The sequence below is a fragment of the Cottoperca gobio genome, chromosome 5 (genome assembly GCF_900634415.1).
Source record: "Cottoperca gobio chromosome 5, fCotGob3.1, whole genome shotgun sequence".
NCBI classification, from domain to species: Eukaryota; Metazoa; Chordata; class Actinopteri; order Perciformes; family Bovichtidae; genus Cottoperca; species Cottoperca gobio.
Window position 1 is genome coordinate 10,266,209 of NC_041359.1, and position 27,958 is coordinate 10,294,166.

The 27,958-nt window shown below is 42.2% G+C and overlaps 1 protein-coding gene across 2 annotated transcripts; it reads left to right on the top strand.

The window, feature by feature from the left end:
* LOC115008239 (paxillin-like) lies at positions 1 to 27,891 on the top strand. 2 transcript variants are annotated; one of them, XM_029431697.1, is made up of 11 exons: positions 28 to 321; positions 15,827 to 16,002; positions 16,105 to 16,190; positions 16,523 to 16,656; positions 16,818 to 17,013; positions 17,132 to 17,279; positions 22,572 to 22,730; positions 23,376 to 23,549; positions 24,768 to 24,849; positions 24,971 to 25,119; positions 25,205 to 27,891. In XM_029431697.1, the coding sequence occupies exons 1-11, from the start codon at positions 309 to 311 to the stop codon at positions 25,469 to 25,471; spliced, it is 1,584 nt and encodes a 527-aa protein (XP_029287557.1). In that variant the 5' UTR covers positions 28 to 308; the 3' UTR covers positions 25,472 to 27,891. The 2 variants fall into 2 exon arrangements, with proteins under 2 accessions (XP_029287556.1, XP_029287557.1); XM_029431696.1 differs by lacking the exons at positions 22,572 to 22,730; positions 23,376 to 23,549; positions 24,768 to 24,849; positions 24,971 to 25,119; positions 25,205 to 27,891 and adding exons at positions 18,206 to 19,570; positions 20,517 to 20,786; positions 21,107 to 21,441 and having other exon boundaries at positions 1 to 321.
* The last annotated feature ends 67 nt before the right edge of the window (positions 27,892 to 27,958 follow it).

The following is a 27,958-nucleotide window of genomic DNA, read 5'->3' on the forward strand; positions in this document are numbered from 1 at the left end:
CGGTGAGTCTTCAGTCCCACTCTCTGTCGCGAGATGTCGCTGGTCCCTGTGTGTAGGGCTGCTGGGCAGGACAGGGGGCTGGATGTGGGCTGTTGGAGACTCTAGGGGGGCAGCAGGGTATGTGTGTGTGTTTGTGAGTGTGTTTGAAGCTCGTCGAGCAGCAGGGGAACTTGAAAACTTCACTGCGTTCATTGAGGAGAGATCTGTGTTCGGAGAGTCAGCGTTTGGGAGCCGAATCGGCCGCTAACAGACCAGCTGTGATCGACAGACCGGTCCGGTTCTCAGCATTGGAACGATTTCCGGCCAACATGGATGATTTAGGTAAGTTCGCTTTGCCTTGAACGCAACATTTACACAGCGCGTGAGTGTGTATTGTTTGCACAAACACACAATGCTGGCGTTAGCTGTGTATTCAACCAAACGAAGGTTTTTTAAGGAGGTTGTTGGCTATATAGTTGTCTGTTTGAGTCAGTAATGTATGTATGTCCAGGTAGGTTAAGTTATCCTGGTTCAGCTGAGCTCAGCGCGAGGTGCCCAGAAAGGCCCCGCGTGCTGACATGAGGAAGCCCTAGTATCGGGCGTATTGCGATAATTAACAATTAACATGCGTATTAGCTGGTATTTGTAAAGTACACAACGTGTGTGAGAGGACGTAGTGCTGTGGCCGGTCTATTGTCGTGTTTGTGGGCGAGTTGTTCTTCGCACAATTCCTCTACATCACTTAACTAGGCATGGTAGGCTACTGCATGGCTTCTCTAACTTTTTTCATGCGCAAAACTAGCGGAATTATTTAAATTAGACACAGGTCATCGGGCATTTGATGAGACACTGATCTATTGAGCCCCTCCTGGTGATTGTCAGGCTTACATAACAGACTGTACCGCAGGTAGGATGGTAACAGCTGCCTTTGGTAATTAAAAAAACAACATAAAACAATCTTCATTGAGAGAGTTGTTCCGGTCGTTGAATGGTCAGAATGATCTGTAGCCTATTAAAGCCCCTTGCAACTGATTTTAAACTTGAACTGAACCCTGATGTCATATGTCACACCATTGCTGAATTAGCTCACATATATAAAAGCAGATGAATGCAGGAGAGCTGTGCTGTCCTTCTTTCTGCGCAGATACGAGCTTAACTCAGTGAATTATGGCACACTTGATGACAGCAGAAAATGTAATGCCTCAGGGCAGGTTGTGGTGACGGGGGAGCTCAGCACAATGTTCTACACAATATCCTGGCTCTCCAGATTCTCCCTGTGACGGTCGCTTGTGCAATTATTTTGGTAGTTTAAAATTCTTTCTATGAACCAGACGCACACTGTTTTAGCTAGGCAATGCATGTAGTGGTCATAATGAGACCAAACCTTGTAGGATCTTTCACATGTTTTTTTCAATGGTGTAGAATAATTTAGCAACTACCGAGACCCCCCTTCAGTGTCAGTCTAATTAAAATCAGCAGGAAGCCACTGAAGTAACCGCTTGTAAAGTCCAATCAGAATAATGTGGGTTTGAAAATGTTTTTAATTTACAAGCATTAACTGTACAGTTTGTGTTTACACAGCTTTGAGTTTTACCCTGGCAACTGTAAGGTTAAGTTTAGCAGGACACCAGTGAAATGCATTGAAGGAGTCGGGTTCATTGGAAGCTAAAAAAACCCCGCCAGAATGCATTCATAAAGTCAAGGATGATAAATGTCTTGCAAAACCCATCCAAAAAGTTTCACCCTCAAGTCAATTGTCATGGGCACAATCAAAAACCAGTTTCCCTGTACAATGCAATTATTTTCTTTGCCTTCCACTCTGAATGCCATTACAAGGAAACATGGTATAAATAGAACCATAAATAAAAAACATGTACAATATACAATATTTCTCTGTAAACTGCAGGTGGACTTGCTATATGATAAGAGAGACAGCTCTGTTCAACAGTAACATATCATTTCCATTCTAGGCAGGGCAAGGCTACTGGCTCGGTTCCTTTTTAAAAAGCAAATTTGAGAGCAGTTTTCTCTCAGTTGTCGCCATCAGCAGAACACCTGGATAATTTGGGCCAAAGCCCAGCTCTCTGGTTGACCTGTTGGTGGTTTGAGTTAGACTGTACCATTGGTCATTCTATATCCAGTAAATATTTATGGATACCTTCTCAGCTTACATGGGTGAAGGGCTTTCCTTAAAGTAGCTGCTTAAAAAAGAGCAGTTACACAACCCAGTGTAATTATCATGTCACAGGGTTGTAAATTCTGTCATCGTTTTAGCAGAGACCTGTAAAACTGTGGCACACATACTTTACTCTTCTGTCCAATGTTGTATGCTCTGTCCTTATGGATAGTGTTGGAATGAGAGTCACATGGGGACATTTTCCCCCATCTGTTTATGAAAATTGAAAGAATTTAAGTTTTAAAATGGTGTAAATGCAGTCTTCCCAACCTACCAAAGAGCTGAAGTAAGACAATGTGGAGAGTCATCCACCTCAGACCCCAGAGAGGACAACGAAACCTATATGTGTTTTTAGCAGAATAGTTCTTCTTCTCCTGCGCTGAGCCAGCAGCACCTAGAAACCTTCCACCAACTGGCTCTTCCATCTCTCTTGATTAATTGCAGTAAATGGGGGCCACGTTTGACAACAAAACTATATCATAACATCCGTTTACAAACTCACAACTCGTGTAGTATAATCAAAGGCTCATTTATCCAGTCGTATGTTCTACTTCCCAAACGCATGCATTTTCGCTAAAACCGTACTATTTAAAACACTTGACTTGGACAGACAAGTAGCGTGTGTTTTTAAATTGTACGGTTTTAGCGTTTGGGAAGTAGTGAACATACGACTGGATAAATGAGACTTGAATTCAAGATAATGCAGGCTATACAAATGATATACAAATGTTCATTTTAATTTCTAAACGTCTTCCCATATTGACCTAACACCAGTGACACGAAAGTCGTGATTCTGGCTGTCACGGTTACTTCCTCCCTTAGAAGCGTCTTTCCTGTGATCCGCACATGTGCACACTCTCAATTTGTTTGATCCCCAAGCTTCCCTTAGAGGCAGCCGTAGGAGCAGACTAGCGCAGGCAGGGCGTCGGGGTGGATCAGGCCCACATGCAGGGATTGGGCCTCAGCCAAAATGTATCCTCCTTAAACACTGCACTGCCCCACCCTCTCTCTCCCCACTCCCCACCATTCCTGTGGCGAACCACATAGGAAGCTGCAGCTGCAATCTATTGACAGTTTAATTCTTGCTGAGTTTGCAGGAGAGCAGATCAGCCTTTAGGAAGATTTGGATCAAGGCAGATTGTGATGCTTGATCGCTTGAAATGATCAGGTTTATAACTCCAGTCAGTAATGAAAGTCAATATTGGAAACTATACAAATGTCTTTGTTTATGCTAGACATTTCTATCGTTTGTGTCTCCATTTATTTGTGCAAACTGCAGTTACGATGCCGTGGCGTGTTCCGAGGCAAACTTTCATTGACCTGCCCCCCCTCAGCTATCAGCCCTGCCAAGCGTTGCTCCTTGCTTCACTGCTCTGGGCATGCACCAACAAGACATGAATGTCAAATAGCCTCCGAAGTTGACTTCCTTTCACTGACTTTGATCCGCAGTATCTTTCAGTATTTCCTTTCCATGTCTGCAAATACGGTAACTGCTCTGTTTCTCTCTCACTGATTTGTTTTACTGTCGCTTTACTGGCATCATTTGAAGTGAAGTGATTCCCCAGAGCCCTGTCAGCACAGCAGCTGCGGTGTTGGAGATGTCACTCATGGAGTGGGCGTGGGCGCAGATTTGTTCCTTGCTTACTCCAAATGAGATCTGATGTAGCCTAGATACTGAACCGAGTCTAAATTTAGGTTCATTGTTTATACACCAAAAGAAACGTCAGACAGCTCACATGTGGACATTTGACATTTCCTCTGTCATTTGTGCCTGAGTGGTGGTTTTTCACTCTATCAGGAAAACAGTTTGTATAATAACATAATCGCTGTACAGCCTTGCCTTGTTGTTTTCGACAATACTCAACCTTCTTCCTTCATTTGACCCGTGATGGATCAGTTACGCTACAGTGCATACAGTGCAATAACTAGTGAATTAGTTTAAGTTCTGAAGGAATCAGTATGCAATCTATGAAGTGATTTTGCTAAATGCATAACCCTTGTTTAAGGGTCAGCCTAGCAGGCGACATTTTATATATGACTTTTACAATCTCTTAATTTGAACACAAACCGTTGATCTTCCGTAGAAAGAAACGTCAAATCAATAGAATGACATGGAAATTGAGGATTTTGAATCCTCTTTTAATGGTCACCAATATGTACACAGCACAGCACACACATTTAGACTCTGCATTGGGCAGCTATTATATCATCAGCGTGGGGGTGCCTTGCTTAAGGACACCTCGGCAGTGCCCAGGAGGTGAACTCAAAGTTCCAGTCCGCATTCCATTCGGGGACTTGAATCGGCGATCCTCTGGTTACGGACTGAGCTACTGCCGCCCTATTATATTATATTTTATTGATATTTTGGCTATATGCTAATTCGAATGTTAAATATGAAGCTACAACCAGCCATTTCCTGTATCTGTGTAACGTGTGTTTTGCCACTGCCACGCCTCTTTAGGAGAATAGTGGCAGGTCCTGAGTGTATTAACTCCAATGGGAGTAGTGAACGTGAACACAGATTATGAACTGATTCTTTCGCCCCACGGTCACCAAAGTAAATATCGGACAAATATTTCCAAAGCCACATATTTTCCGAACATCCTGACTTTAAAAAGGCATTTTTCTGACAAGACATATCGGGACTTTGTTGCAGATATCACTTTCTCTAATATGTCAGGCTCAGCAACACACTCTGGCAACAATGAGCGTTAGTGTAATGTGTCATCTTTAGTTATAGAGCATCTGTGGTTCTAACAAAGATGCTATTGAGTTGCATTATAGGAAGTGTAGGATCCAGTGTTTTTTGCGCTTGACCACACTAAAGACAGTCAGGATGTCTCTGCCTCTGCTTCCTCAATTATGACCAATTGTTTTGAATCTGTCTTTTGCAAGGCTCCAAACTTTAGGGAAATGCAATACTAAATCACTGGAGGACTCTTTTTTTAGTGTAAAGTTGGTTCTGACTTGGAAGTTCCCATTAAAAATACCCTTTCAGTTACCTTCCTCTTCACTTGAGCTAAAAAAAAAACCCAACAACCTGGAAAGTTGTTGTTGCAAATGACATCTTCAGTATCCCTCGGCTTAATGCAACAAGGGTTAAGGCTAACACTAGATGATAAGTCTCTTGTGTGTTGAGTAACACACAAGAATCCCTCTTATCTCCTCCAGGGTTTGTCCATCTGTTCGATTTTAAAAATTAAAATGCTGCCGGGCTTTGAAACATATGGTGTATGCACACACACACACACACACACACACACACAGACACACAAAACACTAATATACAAAAAACTGGTGTCGACAGACATCTCTGAGGGTGAAGCTAACTAAGCAGCGACAGCTCTACACTCAGCTAACCGTCATGTCATCTCTCATGAGCCCAGCACACCATAACAACAGCCTGCAGGGTCAATATTCCAACAGCTACTGTAGGTTTTTGGAACTAGGGTGTATGTAAAAATAGGCCTTCAAGCCAAAAAAACATATTTAGACTTGATAGGGATTCAAGCAAAATCTGGCTATGGGTAGAATTTGTGTAGTTAAAATTACAGAGCAGCATGTTTTTAAAGTACAGTATAGTTACTGCATGTGCTAGTCATGTTCCTGCTGTTTGTCAGCTGAGTTCTTTTTATTCTGGAGGCTTGTTGTCCAACATGTGTCATGACAGGAAGTGCCCTTAGAGACCTCTCTGCTGTAGTGGCAGTCGGGAGGATTTTTTGATGCTAACCAACATAATGGCCTATTGTAGGTCACAGACTTCATGCTATTCATACCAACTTGTGGACATGCCTCATCCTGTCCTATTTGTGGAGACTTCCTTAATGTGAGCAGAAGGAACTGGTCTGCTTTTGGTCTTATTAAAACCTGTATTTCTTTCTTGCTGTCCATTTTGTTTCCAGGCAACTGGAACAGCTCATTAGCTTGATGTAGCGTTTTGTCAGTGAAGAAATGAAGCAAAAGAAGGGGCAGTTTTGTAGTATGTATTAGGCTTATACTATATACAGAGCTGCTGGAACAATTAGTTGACAAATCGATTAGTCCATCGGCAGAAAAACTATTCCCAAATATTTTGATAATGGAATCTAAGTAATCTTTCATTGAAAATGCTGTTTTCAGCCTCTCGTATATGGAGGTTTATTTCTCTCTTGTATGATATCAAACTGAATATCTTTGCACTGACAAAACAAGACATTTAAGGACATCACCTTGGACTTTGAGAAACTGGGATGGACATTTTCACTATTTTCTAACATTGTACAAAGAAACGGCAGATAAATCTGTAATTATGATATGTTACGTGCAGCCCTAACTATATGCGTGTAAGCTGCTATCAGCCTTCCATCATCCTGCTGCTGTGCTCTGATGAATCGAGTTCCCTGCTGACTTTATGAGATTCTCATCCCAACACTCAGTCTGATGGTGAGTGACAGCTCGGTTGATGCGGTGCTGCTGATCCGGCTGATGCAAGCATCTGTAACAGGAACACAGCTAGTGTAACAGTTTTGCATAGAAGATAAATACGCCTTTGAAACCCGTGTTTCAAAAGGCTAACTGGAAACACAATATTGGTCCTTTTGCTCCAGTTCAATTAATGCCTATTTTGTCATGTGAAATAGAGCTTTTATAATGTCAGCTGGCCTTTCAAATACACCTGCATGGCTTTTCAGGCTTTCTTCTAATTGGCTCCTGAATGTCATTTTTCTAAGAGGTTGTGTGGCTGCAGGCTTAGATAACACATCGCTGTTTTATTGGGAAATGGGCTTGTGCCCAGCGGGTTTCCTCTGGCCTGGACACCGCTTTAAATAGAATGAACTGAGAAGTCGGGAGGACAAGTGCGTGTGTACATGAGAGGAAGAGTGAGCATAATCGTGTGTGTGTGTGTGTGTGTGTTTGATATTGCTTGTGCTTTAGTTGGATTTACAATCAGCATCTGGCTTGTTAAAGAGGATCATTTAGGAAACCCGATCTAAACCCCACACTCTGGTTAATGACAGCGTCAGTGATGCTTAGGTCAGGATTACTACTCCACAGGTTTATAGGGGTGTTGGCTTAACAAGAGTTTGCACACACACACACACACACTCATGCGGGTTCTGGCACTCGTGTTTTCCAGTGGAATGATTTGGCCTGTTTTGCAGACCTCACAAACCCTCCTCTCCATCCTCTTCCCTCTGTCCTCGTCCTGCTGGAGGGGGACAAAGAGCAGCTTGTTTCTAGTGCTGTGACCTCCTTCAACCCAGAAAAGACAGAACCAGACATAACTGATTAGGGGAAGAGGGGAAAAACGGTCCATCCATCTATATATCTATCCAGCCATGTATTTTCTGCCACTTAACTGGGTCTGGGTTATGATCGTAGCGATCTCACAAAAAATCTTGACTCAAGATCTACTTTACTTGCTTTTTTCCAGAGCTTCATCTCATAGTCTTAGTCAACAAATGGAGTATTCTCAATTGAAATCCAGAAGTCCAAAATCACAATTATTAGGCGCATTAATTTTGCATGTTTTATCTATAATTACTTTTGACACGTCATGGGGCCTTTGTTATTACAGATTACTAGATTTCTTTCAGCAGGCAGCACAACATGGTCGAAAGTTGACAGTAAAAATACATTTCGATGTATATTTTCTTCATGTTTTGGCATAATATTGCAGAGAATGAGCGGTGGACCATCTAAAACCCCGTCCTAGCTGCCTTCTTAGACACAAGGCTTCAGTTGGCATGAACATTATGTCATCCTGTAATGTGGCATCAATCACACCAGCAAGTGAAAAATTGTCTTTCACTCTTTCACAAATGCTAAAGATTGCCCATCTGACAGTATTGCTGAAGGTGTTTGAAGTAATGGTAACATTCCTTAAACATCAATAGCTTTACTCTCACTTGCCATCGTAAGACTTGACTCTATGTAGACATTCAGGAGGATTGTGTTGTGTTTTCCTTTTGGCTCTGTATTTGGTCAATATCAATATCAAAAAACATATTTTTGGTGTGCAATTCAACCAAACATGAGCAATCATACATACTGTCTTTAATAAATCCACCCTCGGTACTGCTAAAACATTTTCAAAGTGCTTTCAGCGCTGTATGCATTCACACAGATGCTCAAAATAACCACAGGGGTAACGTGTAAACCACAGGAAAGCGTTTGCGCCCACAAACTACCTCTGTGTTCCTTTTTGTAAGCCTTTCTCTGTGGGGAATTAGTGAGGGGAGGTAGGAGGGAGACTGCAGAGCGTGTTTCATCTTCTTTTGACTGCTTATTGTTTTGGTATCCGATACTCTTGTCTCACTTTTTTCTTTCCTTTCACATAGTCGTATGTAGAGGTTGAAAGATTGTTCGTACACTCAACAATCCTTTAATTAAGGATTTTACTCAAATGTATTGATTCAGGTCACTGTTCACGGGCAGTTGGTTTGCAACAAGGATTAAAAACAAAAGAAACGGTACACACACAACTCGCAAGCCATAACAGCACAATAAAGGCAATTACAACGTCGTAGAACAAGTCGTCAGGCAGATGATCAGAAGTGAAAAGCAGGCCGGAGAGGAAGTGAAAAGTGTTTGTTAATAACTGTAAATGCTTCAATACGATAAGGATGACGATACAAAAAATGCGTAATGGAATGTTGAAATAATTTAAAGCGAGTGTGTTTTGCTCTTGAGCTGCACAAAGTACCATTTTTTTTTTGCCTAACATCATGAATTTTCTCAATCTTGCAGAAAATCTGAGGGGTGCAATGAAGACATAAATACTAATTAAGAAATTAAACTCACATTATCGCATTTTTGGCATCACTGCTCTGATGCAGCGGGGGCTTCAGTTCACTTGTGAGGATGAAGTTATTTAGCCACATAAAGAGATGCTGGATGCTGGATTTTGTTAAACAACAGAAAAATCCAAGGAAAATAAAATGTGCCAAGTAAGGTAAAAATGCTAAAATGTGTTGGTTGTGTTTCTGAGATGAAAAGCACTCAGAGATCAGACTGAGGAGAGATGCAGATACTGAGTTACAGAAATGGATCTTTACCAAGGAGTGTCTGTAAAACTTGCATAAATAAGAAAATGGAGGATTTTGTGGCAACGTGAGAATTCACTTCCTGTCCTACAGCTTGTAGACTGCAGCTTTTTAATACATATTCGTTGAGGTCAAACACGCAGTACTTTCCGAGAAAGCAGACGCATCACACAGGCTGAAAGGGCGTTACTATTTGGGTGGAGATGAACAGAGACGAGGTGTCAGGCTCGTGACTTTCTGAATTCAACTGTCACTTGTGTGGGTGGCTGCACCCTTGTCAGTAGGCTTAACTTCATTAATATAATCTGTTTGATGATACGTTTATTTGATTATATTTGATGATGTGAATGCAATTTTTACTTCCGAGAAGGTGAATATCAAAGTGGTTGTTCTGTGACAAGCGTTGATATTACCCTATAATTTAAAAAACATAATTAAGACATTTTTGGGAAATGGGTTTAATCATTTTCTTGCCTAGAGTTAAACAGATGGATACCCCTCTCGTGCCTAAGTATGGGGCGTGAGCCAGGAGCTGGTTAGCTTATTTTAGCTTAGCTTAGCTTAATGTAAAGACTTAAAGCAGGAGGAAACAGCTAGCCGGGTTCTGTCTAAAGTTAAACAAAATAAGACAACACATCTCAATCTCACGAATAACTAATTAACACATATCTCCATTTTTGTTTTGCATACACAAACAAATGTACTTGCATAAAGACATTTCAACAAACAGCCATGCTAGCTTTTCCCCCTGCATCCAGTCTTTATGCTAAAATAGGCTAATGCCCTCTCGGCTGGAGCTCTACACTCAACACAGACACACTGTAAGTGGTAATAACTGCCGGGAAGAAAGTGAAAAAGAACATATCTCCCCAAATGTCAAACTATTCCTTTGAATAATTTTTTGTCCACTGAAGAAGTTTTCAACTCAACAGTGACGATGACATTTCTCAACTTTTAATTAGATATGGCGACTTTGCTAGCCAACAGTGTCTTATTTACACATCCAGCAGATGTACGCAGCAACATTAGCATTCATGCAGAATGTCTCTCTGGCCACCAGGTGAATGTACAATCCAATATTCACTTTCCTTTAGCTCTGTGTTTGCTCTCCTCCAGCTCCTGAGGGAAATATCTGGCTCTTAGCTGCTAAAAGCTCTTCTGTTTATCATAGCTTTTTTATGAAAACAGCTGCCTGCTGGCATTCTGCCCTTTCAGAATCTAGTCTGTGTAGAGACTGGATGTCAGTTCCTTAATTTGAAAATTGTAATGCTGAGGCAGCGTGTGGACAGACTCCACCTACTTTATGTTATAATAATTTCACAACTTTCACAATGCCACTAGCAGCGTCTTTCACCAGGAATCACTCTCTTTGTTTGACAGGTGATTCAGTCGGTTCACATTCCCTATGTTCTCAATAAACAGATTTATCGCGTATTTAAGTGTTGGATTGCACGTGTCAAAAAAACCTTTATTGTAATGGTATTGAATTGTTTAGAGTGGAGTACAAGCTGCTGTGTAAGCAGTTGTATTCCATGACTTAATTGCATGTGCGAGCTCTGGAGGCATTTCCATTTCATTGCATTTGTAGCAGTAGCACTTCATTGATCTGAACATAAGGAAACTCCTGACAGGCTCTTCTTTATTCCGTTGTAGAAGTGTATGAGACAGTAAAGCAAATGCAACGTAATACACAGTGTAAACTGGTTGGGTGGTCTGTAATGTCCTACTGTTGCTTTGGCCATCCATCATCTACTGTATGTGTCTGCGCCCACCACAGGTCAGGGTCAGGCTGCATGGTATTTATAGTGAGCCTCGGTGCCTCAGTCTGTCTCTGGTATGTGTGGGCAGCCTATTTGAGAGGCACCTGTGTGCAGTGTTGTTGTTTTTCGTGTGTGTGTGTGTCTAGTGTGATTACATTTTTGCACTTCGGTGCCTGCTGAAGCACACCAAATGAACACAGACACAGGCCTTCTGCTGTCTAGCACGAGCCCAGGGGGGAGTAAAGTGCATGTCCCATCTTGTCCTTATTTTTTTTTCCTTCTGGTGGAAGCAAAGAGAGGGATTCATCATCTCTGCGATGGTCTGTCAGCTCGTTTCACAATGAAAGGCCATCTCTCTCACAACAGAACACGAAAGGCTGTCACTTCGCGTCGACACACTCGCAGACTAGTAACTGAAGGTTGTTCCTTACAATAGAGATTGTTTTTACATGTTTATTATTTAAACATTAACAGATTATGTACGAAATGTCTTTGTCTAACAGCTGACATTTTGTTTTCACTCATCTGTCCTTGTCTGTCTTATCACACTATCTTGTTCAGCGTGTGCGCACCAAACATTCATCTCCGCCTCTCGCTCCTTCTCTCATATTTGGAAGACGAGCTGTGGCATGTTAGGAATTCATATCAGCCGGTGTGCACCTTGCAACACATCAGATACAGAGGGAAGAAATGAAAGGAATGAGGGCAGAGAGGGATGCAGAAAGGAGGTCAGAGAACACAGGTAAATGTGCTGCACAGACAATCTAGCGGCTGATATTCATCCTGTTAGTTTCACTTTGGTATCAGCGCATATCTCAGGAAATGCCTTGGCATTTATGAATCTCGTAGATAAAGCCTGCTCTGTATACCAGCCCATAGAAGAAAATAGCTCCTGGTGTGCTCGGCTCTCACACACGACTCAACGTCACCCCCTGCAGGTTTTTAAAGGTTGTGTTTTGTTACGTTATAATTTGATAGGGTCCATTCCCTTAAATGAACCAGCTGAATAAACAAGAGATGTGTTGAGTAGTAGACAGCATTGATTCACTCTATGCAGTGGTCAGCACTGATAGGGCCTCAAGCAGTGTGTGCGCTGTCAAGCAGGCAGGATGTCCTGTCGGGGATAATGGAGGCTTGCTTCTGTTGACGTCCAGGACTGATATTGATCAAACCTCCGAGAGTAAAAAGTAGTGCTCCAGAATTGCTTCACTCACTTGTATATTTATATTTTATGTTCATTTTGACTATGAAAGATTTCAATTTAAGTGCTGATCCAAAATCTGTCCTTCCCTTCCCATCCCCCTCCCTTCATTTTTCATTTGCATCCCTTCTTCTGCCCACTCCTATCTTCCCAGTCCCCTTATTTTTTCTCTCTCTATCTGTATTTCCTGTAATGAGCCCCATGCGGAGCCACGTTCTTGTAATTAAAATGTACACTATTCATCTGGGAGGAAGGGAGTCTCCTTAATCTGCGTCAACCCACATTTTAGCCTCTGAGGATTTGCCTGCTGCTGCTGCTGCTCCACGCACACACTTCCCAGTTTCCCTCGCTATCTCTTTCGACACTCCCTTCGCCATTGCTCATTGTTGGAGCCCAGCTGTGCCCTGCCGTGTCACATTTAGTGTTGTGGACATGGAAGCTGACAGAATGCTGGTGTGTTTTTCGTTGTTCAAAGAGGGCGGACTGTGTTTTATTGATGTAGGCTGTTTGTTAGATCTGGATGTAGCCTATTTTAAGTAGGTAGGAAACTCACTTTCTTACAACGATCTGCTTCTCAGGAACTTGGGTCTCTCAAGATTTAATGTAGCGTTGTTCTTATAACACGTCAAACACAAGTTTTATCCCCTATGAAAAAATCTAATGCAAGTCCCTTTTTACATGCATTTATGCATAAAAGATGCTCAAATAAAGTTATCTCCAAACGTTTGTGCCTCTCCTTACAGAGGATAAGAATGATGGCTCATTTTTAAGATCGAGAACTTGGGTGTCTCTCCTGGTTTCCTCATTTTACTGTAGTTCCATTTTTGGTCACTGGGGAGCTACTCTGTGCTTTGCACTAGAGTCTGTGTGTCACGGTATGTTCCCTTGGCAAGAGGAGGCTGACACACCTCTGTGTGTTTGTGTAGTGGATGGGTCACAGCATGCAGTGTTCAGTGAACAAAGACGACCCTTAAGCTGCTAGTTTCTATATTTTAGCCTATATCCTGTAAATCAGAGGACTGTATTCCAACCACTTTGTTGAGGGGAAGGAGCTGCTGATTTCTGCTGATACTGATCTCCCACAAGCTAACATAATCTGTATTTCATATAGCCTGGGGGTTAGTGTTTTAGCGTAACTCTATTTTGAAGCAGCAGATTCTTGATAACCAGGGTTAAAGCCAGTTTAGCTCGAGAGCTAAGTTGATTAACATCTCTTGTGTAAACCATCTGGACTAACATCTGTTGACTGAGATCTCCACCAGCTACAGTAAAACTTTATTCTGACATCAGCATCTGATATGTACGGAGGCCCTCAGATATTACTATTTATTTATGCAATACTTGGATTTAGCTTGTCTTCACTTCATCCTAGTCGAGTCTGGACTTGTCTGATACAGTTTTTTTCCTTAATGTGTAAATATGTCAAATGTAATGAAGGTTATGGAAGACTGTGTAGTCTAAAAAGTACGTCCATATCACTGTGTTGAGGGTGAAGTCATTACGATATAAATAACGTGCATCGTGTGAAATGTTGTAATGAAGAAGTCTTAACATCTGTGTTTTAAACACAGGAAAGCCTCTTTGAATAAGTTCACAGTCTTGCTGACTTCCCCATTTACTGCAGTAGAGGTAGAGCCTGCAGTGTCCACCGCACCTGTCTGTCTGTTGGTTTGAAACATCTTTGAATGGTTTTTATCAAGCACCATACTTGGTGTGGATTATAAAGATTGACAGTTGTGTTGTTTCTGCCTCTTAACTTCCATGGCTGTGTTTTTTGCTACTACCAAGTACGAGCTGAGGACACACACGCAGAGCTGGCTGCAGTAGTGTAAACAGTGCGCTGTGCTGCGTCCATAATGAAACTCTGGAATGTGCTCGGAGTCTCCGCTGTGTGAAACCTAGTCAACTGGCATGTTAGCCATGCTAATGCTAAGTTGAGCCAAGTGGATCTGGTATTGATCTGGCTCTGCTTCTGCTGTGTCTCCTCTCCGTCTGGGAAACATTGCAGTCCAAAGTACTTCTGTACTGATGATACTCTGCTATACATAGCATTCATTTTCAGGTTAACATGTACAACTGTAGTTGGTGTCCTGATGAAATCCTGTTGTACTTAGAATGTTGATTGCAAAAGAGATCATATCTTTCTAATCTGTTATTTATTGTAGTTCTAAATTGAATGTAACATTGAAATGTGGTAAAAGTGAGTGCAAATCATCATGAGTAACCTAAGCAGAAGGAGGGGCAGATTTCACCTTTTATACACCTTTGTGGTACCACTCCCTTAGTTGGGCATGCCTCTGTTGATAAGAGCTCTTCTTGCTGTCAACTTTCCTCATTTCACAACGTTCTCCTTCACCTGCTGTAACGTGTTCATCCTGCCCCAGTTGGACAGCTCCGTCCTCAGAGACTGTTTTCAGTGTGTTTCCTTTGCGTGAGTAGTATCTCTTACTTGAGCTTTCAGGCAGCTAGGTTGGACCTGGCATAGTATGTCATGGTATGTATGTGGAGGGGGTGAACCTAACCTGCTGCCATTATTTTTTTAACCCCTCCTTCTCCTCTCTACCCTGACCCTCTGCTCTCAGATGCACCCCCCCCCCCTTCGCCTCTTGCTCTCTTATGCTGATAGTAGAGTTAAGAAAGGCAGTTCCTGCCAGGCAGACCGTCTGTTTGTGTTGCCCTCTTGCTCCTCCACTTCTTTCTGTATTATCTCCTTCTCACATCTCTGGGTCAAACGTCTTGTTTTATTCTAAGGTACGTCTCCTCTCTGTGTTACTTTACCTATGGTTTTGTCTTTCTTGCCCCAATTCTTTATTTCATGATGGAGCTTTGAAGTAGTTGGTGTTTTGATGATCTTGGTGACACTGGGAATATTGTATCTAGTATAAAATACCAAACACCTCCCAATGAAGTGTTTTTATTAGGAATAAAACTTGTACTTGTACATGCTGTAAACTATGATTTTGTCTAGATTTTAAATTAGTTTCTGAACTTCATTTTGACAAAGCCATTGTCCTTAACAGACTCAAATATATTAAAATGTAAAATAGTTTCATATAAATACAACTTACTCTTGTTAGAGTATGTTTGTTTAATTTAGGGTTATTTATTTTTTTAGGACATGTGAAATTCTGCAAGAGAAACTAAACACTGCTGTGGCGAGCGAGCGTGCTAAAATAAGACCAAGTATTCAGTAATACAGTCTGCAGTCTGCATTAAATCCCCTATAATGTTATGTGTCCTTCTACCTGCAAGTTAGGACTGCTCAATAAGTATTTTGTTTTCTTGGCCCGTGTTCCTCTCAGAATACCAAATAACCCCTTCCTGCAGTGATGTTAGCTGTTGTGGTGTAGATGGTAAATATGAGCATGTATACCTGGTTGCAGACTTAACAGCGTCTCTTGGATTTAAGACTCCAGGCAGACAGGGGTCAATGAGTAACCAAAGGAGTGGCTATGACTGTCTGCATGATTCAACTTTTACAACTCCACCTCCCCTGATGTCAGTGCACATGAGCTTTTGACCAATTGCGACAGACGCTGTAATTATTTGTTCCTGTGTGTACGCAAACGGAACTGGTGATGATGTTTTTTGCAGCGATATACTGTCCTTTCACCTAACCCTGTCCGGGAATATAACTATCTTCAGACATGTGATGAAAAAAAATCTTTGTTTTGTATTTCCACAGATGCTTTGTTGGCGGACCTTGAGTCCACAACATCCCACATTTCCAAGTGTACGCTCTTCCTGTCTGACGAGACCGCCTACTCCTTCCCTGTTGGGGACCAGACCCAACAAGACATCTGCTCTCCACCGCAAGCCACACCCACTCCCTCTGAGCTAAACGGACTTGATGAAACAGAGGTAAATGCTCACATACATGTTAAAGATAAGATCAATTATTAAAATACATTGTTACATTTTACTTCTGAATACTCTATCGTGACCTTCGATTCCTCTCCTCAGTCCTTCAGCTCAGCCCAGAGAAGTCCCTGGTCTAGAGATAGCGGCAGTCCAACTCAACCCGTTGCTGAAGAGGACCACGTATACAGGTAGGAATCGTGTCATTTGGATCAACTTTTTATAAACACACTCACAAATATCTTGTAGCCCCCAATGTGAGCGAACTTTACTCAATAGCATGTTATAGAAGTTTGTGAATGACCTCTACCATATGTTGCTTAGTATAGGGAGGACATTAAAGGGGGAGCATAATGTTTCTATTTGACACACACACAAAACATTAAACAAAATATCTCCATTTGAATTTTGAATCTTGTGTGACCCAGAGACTCTCCAAATGATGCCGGTGTCAAAATGTAGCATCACTCTGTCCATAGCTCTGTTGATGATAAATATTGGTTCTTCTTGCTACTCTGTACAGTTTCCCTAATAAGCAGAAGAGTAGTGAGTTATCAGCTATGAACTCAGCCTTGGGCAGCAACCTGTCTGAGCTGGACCGCCTGCTGTTGGAGCTCAACGCTGTCCAGCAAAGCACCCCTGCCTTCCCCACAGAAGGTACAAAAACAGATTACTTTACCATTTATAAATGTGTTTGTGGTGTTACACAGGGATATCCTTTCTCTCCACTGTATTTAAGTGTTTGGGTTTTACAATATGAGAAACTATGCACTGTAGATCAATGAAGGGAATTCATTTTGCATTTCTTTCTGCAATAGAAGAAGCAGCACCTCCGCTGCCGGCCAGCAGCGTCATCCACCACGTCCAGGAGAATGGAGTCTCTACTGCGGGAAAGGCCGGTCCACCTGTATTGGAGAAGCCCAAACGCAGTGCAGCAGCTCGGGGAATAGAGGATGTACGACCAAGTGTAGAGAGCCTTCTGGACGAGCTGGAAAGTTCTGTGCCCTCTCCCACGTAAGTGACAAATTGTTAAAGCAACATAGAAATTGTGTCATTTTAAAATTACTGCTCAAGAATACATTTAATGTGAAAAGGCCATCAATTTAGTTGATTGTGTTCTTTCCTTCTTTAGTCCCACGCCGTTGGTTGTGTCAGACGAACAAATAGATGGACTAGAGGAAACACCAGCACAGCAGCAAGCCAGAATGTCTGCCTCCTCTGCCACACGAGAGCTGGATAAGCTAATGGCCTGTCTCTCTGACTTCCAAATCCAAAGCAATGTGAGTATGGTAGTGGGTAGATTGTGTGTCATGGGGGTTTGCATACTGGATGGAGGATGATTATTTTTGGTTTTGTGCAACTGTTAAGGACAGCGCTGCAGATGTTTATGGTTTTCCCTGACTGTTAAATGAATTGTATGATATAGGATCAGACTAGTTTTATTCAGGTTTGTAATGTCAAACAGATTGCTGCTGCGGGTAGTGTTCTGCAATAGAAATAGAAATTATATTGCTGCTGTTTTACTGTTTCCATAGATTACACTTACAACTGTAAACAATGTTGCAATGGCCTAAAGGTAGTATTCGAGAACCAACCAGAAATTAACAACCAGCTTTTAATTTAAAATTGACTTTGAGTTGTTGTCACGCTTGACCAAAACAATCATATACTAGATCACATTTAGAATTTGTTGTGCTACATTTGTTTGACTAGTGTGCAATTTTTAGTTGACCGTTTTCATTCATAGAGGAAGTTGTGGGGATGAGGCAGCAAAACCCCCCAAAAATTTTTGACAACATAACATAATGTAATCCAATCCAATTTACCATTAAAGCCCATTAACACATAGTAATACATGTAACTTTGTGAAGATTCTATTTTTGAGAGTTTAAAATAAGTTAAAGTTAATTCTAGTAATTTCAGATTTGAAGTGATTGTGTACGCCCCCTGCATGATGAGGGACAACTATCAAGAGTTAATTTGTTCAAATAAACTGAAACAAGTTAATTTTTGTAGTATAGAATAATTTCTTGAAGACAATAGAGTGGACTCTGCCCCTGCTTGTCTTTGTGTGTGAGACAACTTTTCTGTTAATTTCCTTTATTCTCAATGTGTTTTTTCCGCTCTCTTTCTCTTTTCTCTATCACTGTTCATGTCTCGTCTTTGTTTGTACATTGCAATCATTACATCATTGTACCCAATTCAGTCTGGCTCTCAGTTGTCTGTGAATCAGGAGGCTGTAGATATTTCATTGGTAGCTGGTTCCCCAGGAACATCTCCATCTATAAACCCCAATATTGATTCAGTGGATAATCTTCTACCTTCTAGTTACTCTACTCCCTCCTGTACCCCTCTTCCGTTGGAACTTCATATAGATGAAGATGGTTGTTCCGCCTCTACATCTTCAGCTGGTTCCACTATAGTCACTGCATCGTCCAGGAGCCTTCAATACTCCCAGATCCAACAGATAGAGGACGGTGACAGTGTCACCTCTGAGATCTCTCATGTGGAGAGCCTTAGTATATATAGTACCACAAAGCCTGCTAGTGAAGCTGAAGTCAACAGCCTTACACATGTGTCGATCACTAACGCTAGAAAGATCTCAAGTCCACTTGGAAAGAGTTTAAACTCAGTTACTGTTGGCAGAAGTCTTAGTCCAGTTGTTTCCAAGAGCCCTAGTCCCGTAAGTATGTCTATAAACCCCAGTCCCATTCTTAGAGCCAAGAGTCCTAGTCCACCTGATCTCAAATGCTCTAGTCCAAGTCAGTTTTACAAGAACCCAAGCCCAATCCCTAAAAGCTACAGTCCAGTTCCTTTAGTTTATAATCCAGTCACAGTTACAAGGCTTTCAAGTCCAGTTTTTAAAAGTGCGAGTCCAGTGACAGTCCCTAATATCACTAGTCCTGTAACCATCCCAAAGAGTGCTACTCCAGAAACAGTTTCCAAGAGTGCGAGTCCAGTGTCAATTCCAAGACTTTTAAGTCCAGTTCCAAAGATTGCAAGTCCTGTGACAGTCCCTAATTCAGTAGGTGTACCCAAGAGTTGTAGTCCTGAAACATTGCCAATGAATGCTTGCCCAGTGATACTTCCAAGGCTTTCAAGTCCAGTGACGGTTCCAAAAAGTCCTGCTCCAGTTATCAGGAAACATTACACAGTTCTAAGCACCAGCAGTCCCAGAGCTTCACCAGTCCCACTTGTCACTGTACCATCAAATAGCCTGTCTTCCCCTCCTACAGAAAAGCAGGGAGATGAAATGCTGGGTTTAACATGGCCATGTCGTGAGCCTTTTTTAGATGATGCTTTAGACAAACTGTTAGCCCCCGACTCCACACAACTTAGTGAGAACCAGCCACCTGCTTCCATCACGCCCGGAGATGAAGACAGATCCTGGGAGGAGGAAGACGGAATTTACCCTGATCTCAGCCGAGAGGGAACCCTGACACCCATGACTGAGTCCAGCTGGACGGATGAGTGCTTCACCCCCTCCACCTGCCCCGGGACACCAGATGCAACACTGGACCTTCCCACACAGCAGCCCTCTGCTGTCGAGCGACTATCTGCTTCTGGCCAAGTAGGACGCTCAACTTGAGACTCCCAAAATAAGCTGCGAGAGGCTTTAGCACCCCATGTGGTCTTTCTATTATTTGACCATGTGGCCTGAGATACTAATTATCTGTGACAATAATGGCAGAATGGCTATATTAGATAATTGTTCAAGCAGAGTGAATCTGTAGTTGCCGAAATAAGCTTATTTTGGGAGAGCAGCTCCTGCATGCTCAAGGAGCGGTGCAAAAGTACAAAAACACAAAGTGTCTTGATGAAGAGTTCCTCCGTTTATGTGGCGTGATGCATGTGGTGTCATTGCATAGCAATTACAAAACGGCTTGAGGGATGAATCTCCCTGTAGAGACTATTTGTGGCTGATGTCGAAAGCTTTGCTCAAAGGATGTTTCCGCACGCCCCTACTTGCTTCAGTCGGCATTGCTGTGGTAGTCACAGGGCCTGGCCTATCATGTTTATGCAACAAATGGATGATGCGAACAGTGTGTTTTTAATCACTGATTGTGCGAATACAAAGATAGTACGGTGGTTATTCTTCTATTTTGCTAATGCATATATGCACTAAGAACATGCACATGTATTTAAAAAACATACAAGAACTTTGCTTCTTTGGCCTTGCTTTGGTACGTGCAGACTTAAGTGCAAGCATTTTGTGATAGACCTGTGTTGTCTTGCCGTCAGCTATCCTGCATGTTGTGCCACAGATGCCTGAGTAGTTTTAAATTGACTTTGAATGGAAGGCTGTGCTTCGCTTCTACAGGCAAATTTGATTGGATACACGAGTGCCTGACAACTTCCAGAACATTTTGACAAAAGTATGTTCTGGAGCCAGTGCTTGAGCATTTTTGCCACTTGAATGAGACATCCTGTGCTGGGCCTGTCCTGCTTGTGTTTTGTAACCATGGACTTTCTGGTGAATGGCACAACCACACCTCCTTATATCATCTACTCTCCAGCTCAAGTCTGTTATCCGGCGCACCAAAGAGACCTCCAATGTGCATCCAATGTTCAGAGAGGCAATGTTGCGACGTAAAATGGGGCCGGTCATTGTGAATAAGAGCAACTCGCAGGACCGACTCATTGAGGAGCTACAGGGGAAACTGGGTATTGGGCGAGTGGAGCGCAAGCGTAAACAACTGCCAGATGATTGGATGACGGAGGGAGTCATCGTCATGTCCAACCCACAGCGAACACGGGAAGAAAATGTCCAGCCATCTGTGGATAAGGTAGACATTAGAGGTGCACAACAGGAGTCAGTGCTATTCAGTGCTACTCTGGGACCAAGTTAAACCAAGATTTGCAAATAATTTGTCCCTCTGATGGTTTATCTTATGTTTGGCCTATGGTCAATAAATTGACTGGCAAATATAACATTTATATGATGTTTCATCACATTGCCATAGCATTTTTTATTTGTCTTTGGTAGTCACTTTAAACAGTTTGTCATTTAATTTTTGTTTCTATTACCATTTCCTTTTCCTCATTCTGACACCTCTTTTTGTATGTCATCTGTTTCCTCTCTTTGCTGTTTCCTTCTTTTCCCCAGATCATCATCCCTCCACAATCACCTGCCCCACAGAGAAAAGTCCTCCCCCCCCCACAATCTCCCCCAGCGCCCAAAAAGCTACCCCCAGTCAAGCAGACCCCTCCACCACTACCTCCTCCCCCTCCAAACCCTCCCCCTCCCCCTCCCCCCTCCCCCGCCTCCTCCTCGAGAACCTACCCCTCCTCCCCCCAAGGATCCTACTCCTCCCCCTAAAAATCCTACTCCTCCCCCCCCCAAGGAGCCTACTCCTCCCCCGAGGGAGCCCACACCTCCCCCCGTCCAGCCCCCTCTATCACCTAGCCCCCCTCCCAAACTTGTCACGCCACCTCCGCCTCCCAAGGTCTTTGTATCAGTGGGTTGTCAGACCGAGTATGACCCTATCTTCCCACCAATGCAGGCACGGATCACCTTTCTTCATCTTTTTCTTCTTTTACCTTCTCCTAAACCTCTTGAGTTGTCTTACTTGAGCGTGTTGTGGGTTATTTAGTTCAAATCCAAGCAACTGCATCTCTGTATTTATGTGAGTTTTTTACCTCTGGTGTCCATTCATGGAAGGTTGCAACAAGTAGCCTCTTTAAAGCTTTCCAGTCAGTCCAGTTTATGAGGGGTGCTGACATTCAGGCTGAAGAGACTGAGCCCCTTTTCTAATTCTGACATCTGACGGCGCCAACTGCTGTGTGTTCAGAGTGGAGCGGAGAGTTTAAGAGCTTAGAGGGGAGAAGAGTGTAACCCCCCCCCAATGTTCCCGTTACACTAACGGTCCTGCCATGCGCAGGAATGGTAGACTCACTGTGCAACTGAAACCTAATCTGCCACATGACAGCACAGTTACCAACACAATTATAGCCGCTCCCACAGGACTTCCATCAACAGGTCCCGCTAGGTTAGATACCAGCATGTTGAAGTTGAATACCATGTAGCATCCTCTCTTTTAGAATCCATAGTGTCTTTATTGAGGTAGTTTTTGTGACTTGTAGAGCAGGAGATTGATATGAGTGCTAGAGTAAAAATTGCGTTTAGGTTGAAGGCTCAGTGAGATGCCTTGCTACTTTATATATGTGTATGTGAGAGAGAATAGATAGTACAGAGATGCTATTTTCTCTCTCAGTGGAATGTAAGAGTCATGAAGCTCCAATAACCACACCATCTGAGAAGGTCTGTTTGCTTACATTACAGTAGCCGGACACACATTCACACACACAACTTTGACATTAGAGAGTCGTCATCATCAAAGCCTGAAAACATGGATTAGGGTTGATGAGAATATATTTTTTCCTGATTGATATGTCCATGGCTTATTTGGGTATACCAGCAATCCAGAGAAAGATCATTGTAAGGAACAATTACAAAGTCGGTTACATGAATTATATTAGGTTTACAACATTATGTAATGTGACAACGAGGTAAGTCCAAAAATGTATCCGAATAGTATAGTGATCTCACTTTGGTCTTTCGTCTCCGTCAGATCCAGTCCCAAGGAAAGACTTCTCCCACCGGTCCCCCCAAACCGGCCAACAAGCTGGACAACATGCTGGGAAGCCTGCAGTCCGACCTCAACCGACTCGGAGTCCAGACAGTGGCTAAAGGTGTCTGCGGAGCCTGCAAGAAACCCATTGTTGGACAGGTAAAGTTTACACTCATTCATACTCAAACAATTATGACTTCAGATTGTGCACATTCTGAATTTAAACTAAGCCTTTAGATGCACATGATTTCTGTGGTATATACAGAACTTTTCCAAGTGAAACATAGTTTTGAATATTTAATAGGCCTATAAAACCACATCATAGCCTTTGTGTTGTTGTTAAGAATGTGGTGAAAAGAATTGCCCTCCAGATGTATTTTCCAGAGTTGGATGGGTGGTGCATTTTTGGCTCAGGTTTCACATATCTCAGACTGTGCTGATTGCCTAAGGTCAAATCCAGTCAATCTATCAGTAATTCAGCTCTTTTTTTAAATTTGCAACCAATAAGTGGAGAAATAGAGAACAATGAATTTTAATTCTGTGTTTTATTACATTTCCTTACCTACTTTGAGACTTAGAAGCCCAAAACATATTCTTCCCTGTGAATCATGATCCAACTGAAATGGACTGGGATTATTTTGAATACATAATATATCGTTTTTCACTGTTTAAACATTAAGTTATTACATCTGCTGCTCTTTGCAATGTCCCTTTTGCTTCTTGCATGCAATAATTTTCTCTGCTGAGCAAGGTCTTTCCTCGGATGCTCATTTCAATTTAATGCCCTGTGCCTCCCCTCACCAGGTGGTGACTGCCATGGGCAGAACGTGGCACCCCGAGCACTTTGTGTGCACCCACTGCCAGGACGAGATAGGCTCCAGGAACTTCTTTGAGCGTGAGGGGCAGCCTTACTGCGAGAAAGACTACCACCACCTGTTCTCCCCACGATGCCACTACTGTAATGGACCCATACTGGATGTTAGTAATGCACACACACACACACACACACACACACACACACACACACACACACACACACACACACACACACACACACACACACACACACACACACACACACACACACACACACACCCCATGGATGGGTGGATAATGATATTTATTTATTCATAACTTAATGGATTAAGGCCACACTGGAAAAATCACTACATGTCGGGAATTGCCTTTATTTCTCAAGCAGACTTGAGTTGATTATACAGACACACACACACACACACACACACAAATCCTTGAGGCAATAGAAATAAGGGACTTGTAGTAGTCTTGTGCATGCAAACTGACTCTCTCGTATGTCTATGTCTTTCTTACTGCACGCTACTCTTCTCTCTCGCTTATCAGCACTCAGTCCTAACCTCATAGTGACACACACACACACACACACACACACACACACACACACACACACACACACACACACACTAGAAGTACTGGAGGGAAGTAGTCAGTGAACATTGGGACCTGGGGAAAGGTCAGAATGTGTCACTGCCAAGGTTTCTTTTTCATTACTTCTTTCTTTCTATTTTTTTTCTTTTCAACTGGGAACTTGCAATGGTTTACATTCAAACCTTGGTTTTTGGAATATTACCAGGGTTGAAGGTGTTATTGTATCCTTAGATAGTTGTCTGAGGGAACCACTACATTTAGAATTTAGCAATTGGTTGTAACATTTTCAATTGAGTTGCTCTGGATCCATCTGTACAGATAATGAATGTTAAAGATTGCCCTCCCTCAAATATATGCCTCTTTTTTGTTTTAACACTGCACCCCCTGGTGGCCAAGCCAAGAATCACTTGTGCTCTGACATGTAGTTAACCATGAGTAATTATTGCCTTGCTGCAAAGAACTTAGCAGCTATGATGTTTTAAAATCTTGTTACATGGACAGTGTGAGTGTACTTCCAGCTGAAGCTGCAGAGAAATGCTTTCAGTCCTGGAAAACAGCACCAGTCGTAGCATTGCAGCTCCTCCCACACTGCCTCTGTGGGCTTTGCCTGCCCTCTCCTGGCCTCTGATTTCCTCATGTTTCCTCCCATAATTACACACGTACATACTTATACTGTGTGTTGAATTTCTTTTAGAACAACATGAGGAACCACCGTTTATTCCCCCTATTGTTTATGGGACACAGCTTTTTTAGAAGAAATTGAATGACCCTTTGTTCTCCTCTGTTTCACAGAGAGTAGTGACTGCTTTGGACAAGACTTGGCATCCAGAGCACTTCTTCTGTGCCCAGTGTGGAGCCTTTTTCGGACCAGAAGGTACCAACTGCTCATCAATTAATAACACAACACCTGGCTTGTGACGAAAAAGAGCAATGTTGAATTTTCATTATCACAAGAAGCATGCGGAGTGAGTCACTGTGTCTTTGCTGCCCCCTAGGTTTCCATGAGAAGGATGGAAAGGCGTTCTGCAGAAAGGACTACTTTGACATGTTTGCCCCTAAATGTGGAGGCTGTGCCCGTGCTATCCTGGAGAACTACATTTCTGCTCTCAACTCACTCTGGCACCCTGAATGCTTCGTCTGCCGGGTGAGTCACTTAACGTGTCTAACAAATTGGCCAATTTTTTGTGTCAAGCCATCATCATAACTTCTACTTTTCTGTTTTTTTACAGGAGTGCTTCACGCCATTCATAAACGGCAGCTTCTTTGACCACGATGGCCAGCCATACTGCGAGTCGCACTATCATGAGAGGCGCGGCTCGCTGTGCTCCGGCTGCCAGAAGCCCATCACCGGCCGCTGCATCACAGCCATGGCAAAGAAGTTCCACCCGGAGCACTTTGTGTGCGCTTTCTGCCTCAAGCAGCTCAACAAAGGCACCTTCAAGGAGCAGAACGACAAGCCCTACTGCCAAGGCTGCTTCATTAAACTCTTCAGTTAGACTGTGTGATTGCATATAAATGTGTGTGTACATGCGCCGTCTACACAAATATTTACATGTCTGAATGCACATGTGGGATGTGTGTGCACTCCCATGTCTAGCACGTATGAGTCAGTGAAGAGGTTTTTGTATAATGACGGCGTTAGTGCGCTGGTGGATCACATCATAAGGGTGAAAAATGTCTCTGACTATTGACCCTCGACACCGAAGAGACTTCCCTAGCTGTCCAACCTCTCAGGCTTGGCATTTCACACTTTTGCTAAAAGATGTTTTTAACAGAGCCCAAAGAGATTTTTATTTAGAGTTTTCCTCCTGTGTGCCGCAAAGAAAATACGCTAATTTGCCCTTGTGCGTGTGTACATATATGAGCATATGAGCGTCGAGTTAAGACTTCCTCAGAGCCCTGATTTGTAAATGATTTAATTCCCCCATTGCAGGGCAAGACTTTGCACCCTATGGTGGTTTTATGCAGATATGAGAAAGCTGCTTGAGTGCATGGACCATAGAGAGTTGACTTAAGCAGTTTTAGAATATGTTGAGTGTTGAATACATAGTGCTCGGCCAATGAGTGTTGGAATAATCTATGAGAAAGATGTATTTTTCTAGCTTTGGAAACTATTGAGGTTCCATTGAAATAACAATTGAAACTCCATAATGTATGTACATGCACACAGACACACACTGAACTCCTCCGTCGTCTTCTTCTAAAATACACATTCAAACTCTTTGCGAACAGATCTCTTGATGAGACCGTCTTAAGGTGCATTTTACAGCTGTCGGCAAGATATTAGCTAGTCCTTATTTTTCTACTGTTTTACTATGAAAATGAACCCACATGTTTTCTCAGTTTCAGCATACATTACATTCACATTTGTGCTCTTGTTAATTATCAAATAAATAAGTCGCCATATTGAACTTTTTTTCCCTGTAGCAACTCGGAACTTAATTTTTACTTTCCTACCGCAAAGTTTGTGTTTAATCATTTAAATGAATAACTTTCGAATCAAATTAAACGGTTGCGACTGATGACAAAAAGTAGTGTTCATTAATGTTGAAAGTATGGTGCAATTTAAAACGAGCCAAAACAAGGTTCACTGTATTAACTTCAGTTAAAGTGGAGATTTGTCCTGCTGTATGTACCCACACAGAATAAATTCAGAAGAATTGAATTCAGAATAAATGATGCTTGAGTTCAACATCTTTTCCATATCTTATGATTGAAACTGTTGTGAATTTATCACTATATTAAATCTATTGAGGCTGGTTCAAGATTTCAAATATGGTTGTGCATTAGGGTTAGAAGCATGCTTTATTTTATGTGGAGTTTTATCAGCAGTAGCTGCCAGTTGCTGTTACAATCACAATCCAAATTTGTATACCTGTAATATGCTCGACTTTGAGACAGAACTGTGTTTTGTCACCATTTTGATGAAAATATATATATTTTTAAGCTGTTTGGGCTCACACTGATATGCAAAGAGCTGGCTCTATTGGCATGTAGGCTAACAATAGTTTACCTTGTTCTCACACACACGACACGTACCAGCTTTGATTCCAGTGTGTCAGACTTCCAAGGAAAAGTAGCCCTTATTATTTTCATTTTGAGTTCATGAACTATGATCCTGCTGTCTCAGTTGATATCAGTGCTTGGCTCACTGATGCAAGCTAGATGTTAGTGTTCGCTGGTCAGGAATCAGAATACAGGGCCAAGCCTCTTGCAAGATTTATGTAATGACTAATTTCATCTTTAATTTACCTATAGCTCTGTTTAGCCACATATGAGACAATGAGTGATTTTTTTTTTTTTGGGACAATATTTCATGTCTTTATGATCACTATGTGTGTATCCACATTCAGATTGTTTTTACTTTGAGAAGATGTTTGCTCTTGTGCCAAATGTGTCAATGCAATAAGGTCTTATACACTGTGGAGTTGTCAACCTTTCCTGTGATTTGACTCTTTATGGGCCGAACTCTGGGAGAGGCTTCGTCTGCTGTGGTGCATCTTAACTCCCAACGCTCAAACGTTTACACTGTAATAGACAAGCCGAGGAGGATTCAGCAGAGTATGGTGTGCACTTGTAGCCAATTCAGATTTACAGGAAGTAGCAGGGGGAAATTAACCGAAATTGTGAGCTAATTTTTCCCCATGTACATTATCTGCTTACAGTATATTGCCTTATAGTTTTTGCTTCTGTCAAAGAATTCATGAAAAACAAATCTAAGCATTTTACTGTTAATGAGATTAAGTGAACTTTGCTTTGTGAATGGAGACATTCATGTGATCTTTTACCATTTGAATTTTCTCATGAGCCACACATTTTCACTGGCTCTTTGTGTGGGTGGGGTGTAAGCCTATGTGGGTCCTGATTACTGATTATTATAACTGCTGCAAATAAAACAAGTACTTTATTTCTGGCACTGTTTTGTCTGAAAAGTGATTTCTCTTTTTATCCATTTTACAATTCAGTGTTTCGCATTAAGCCAG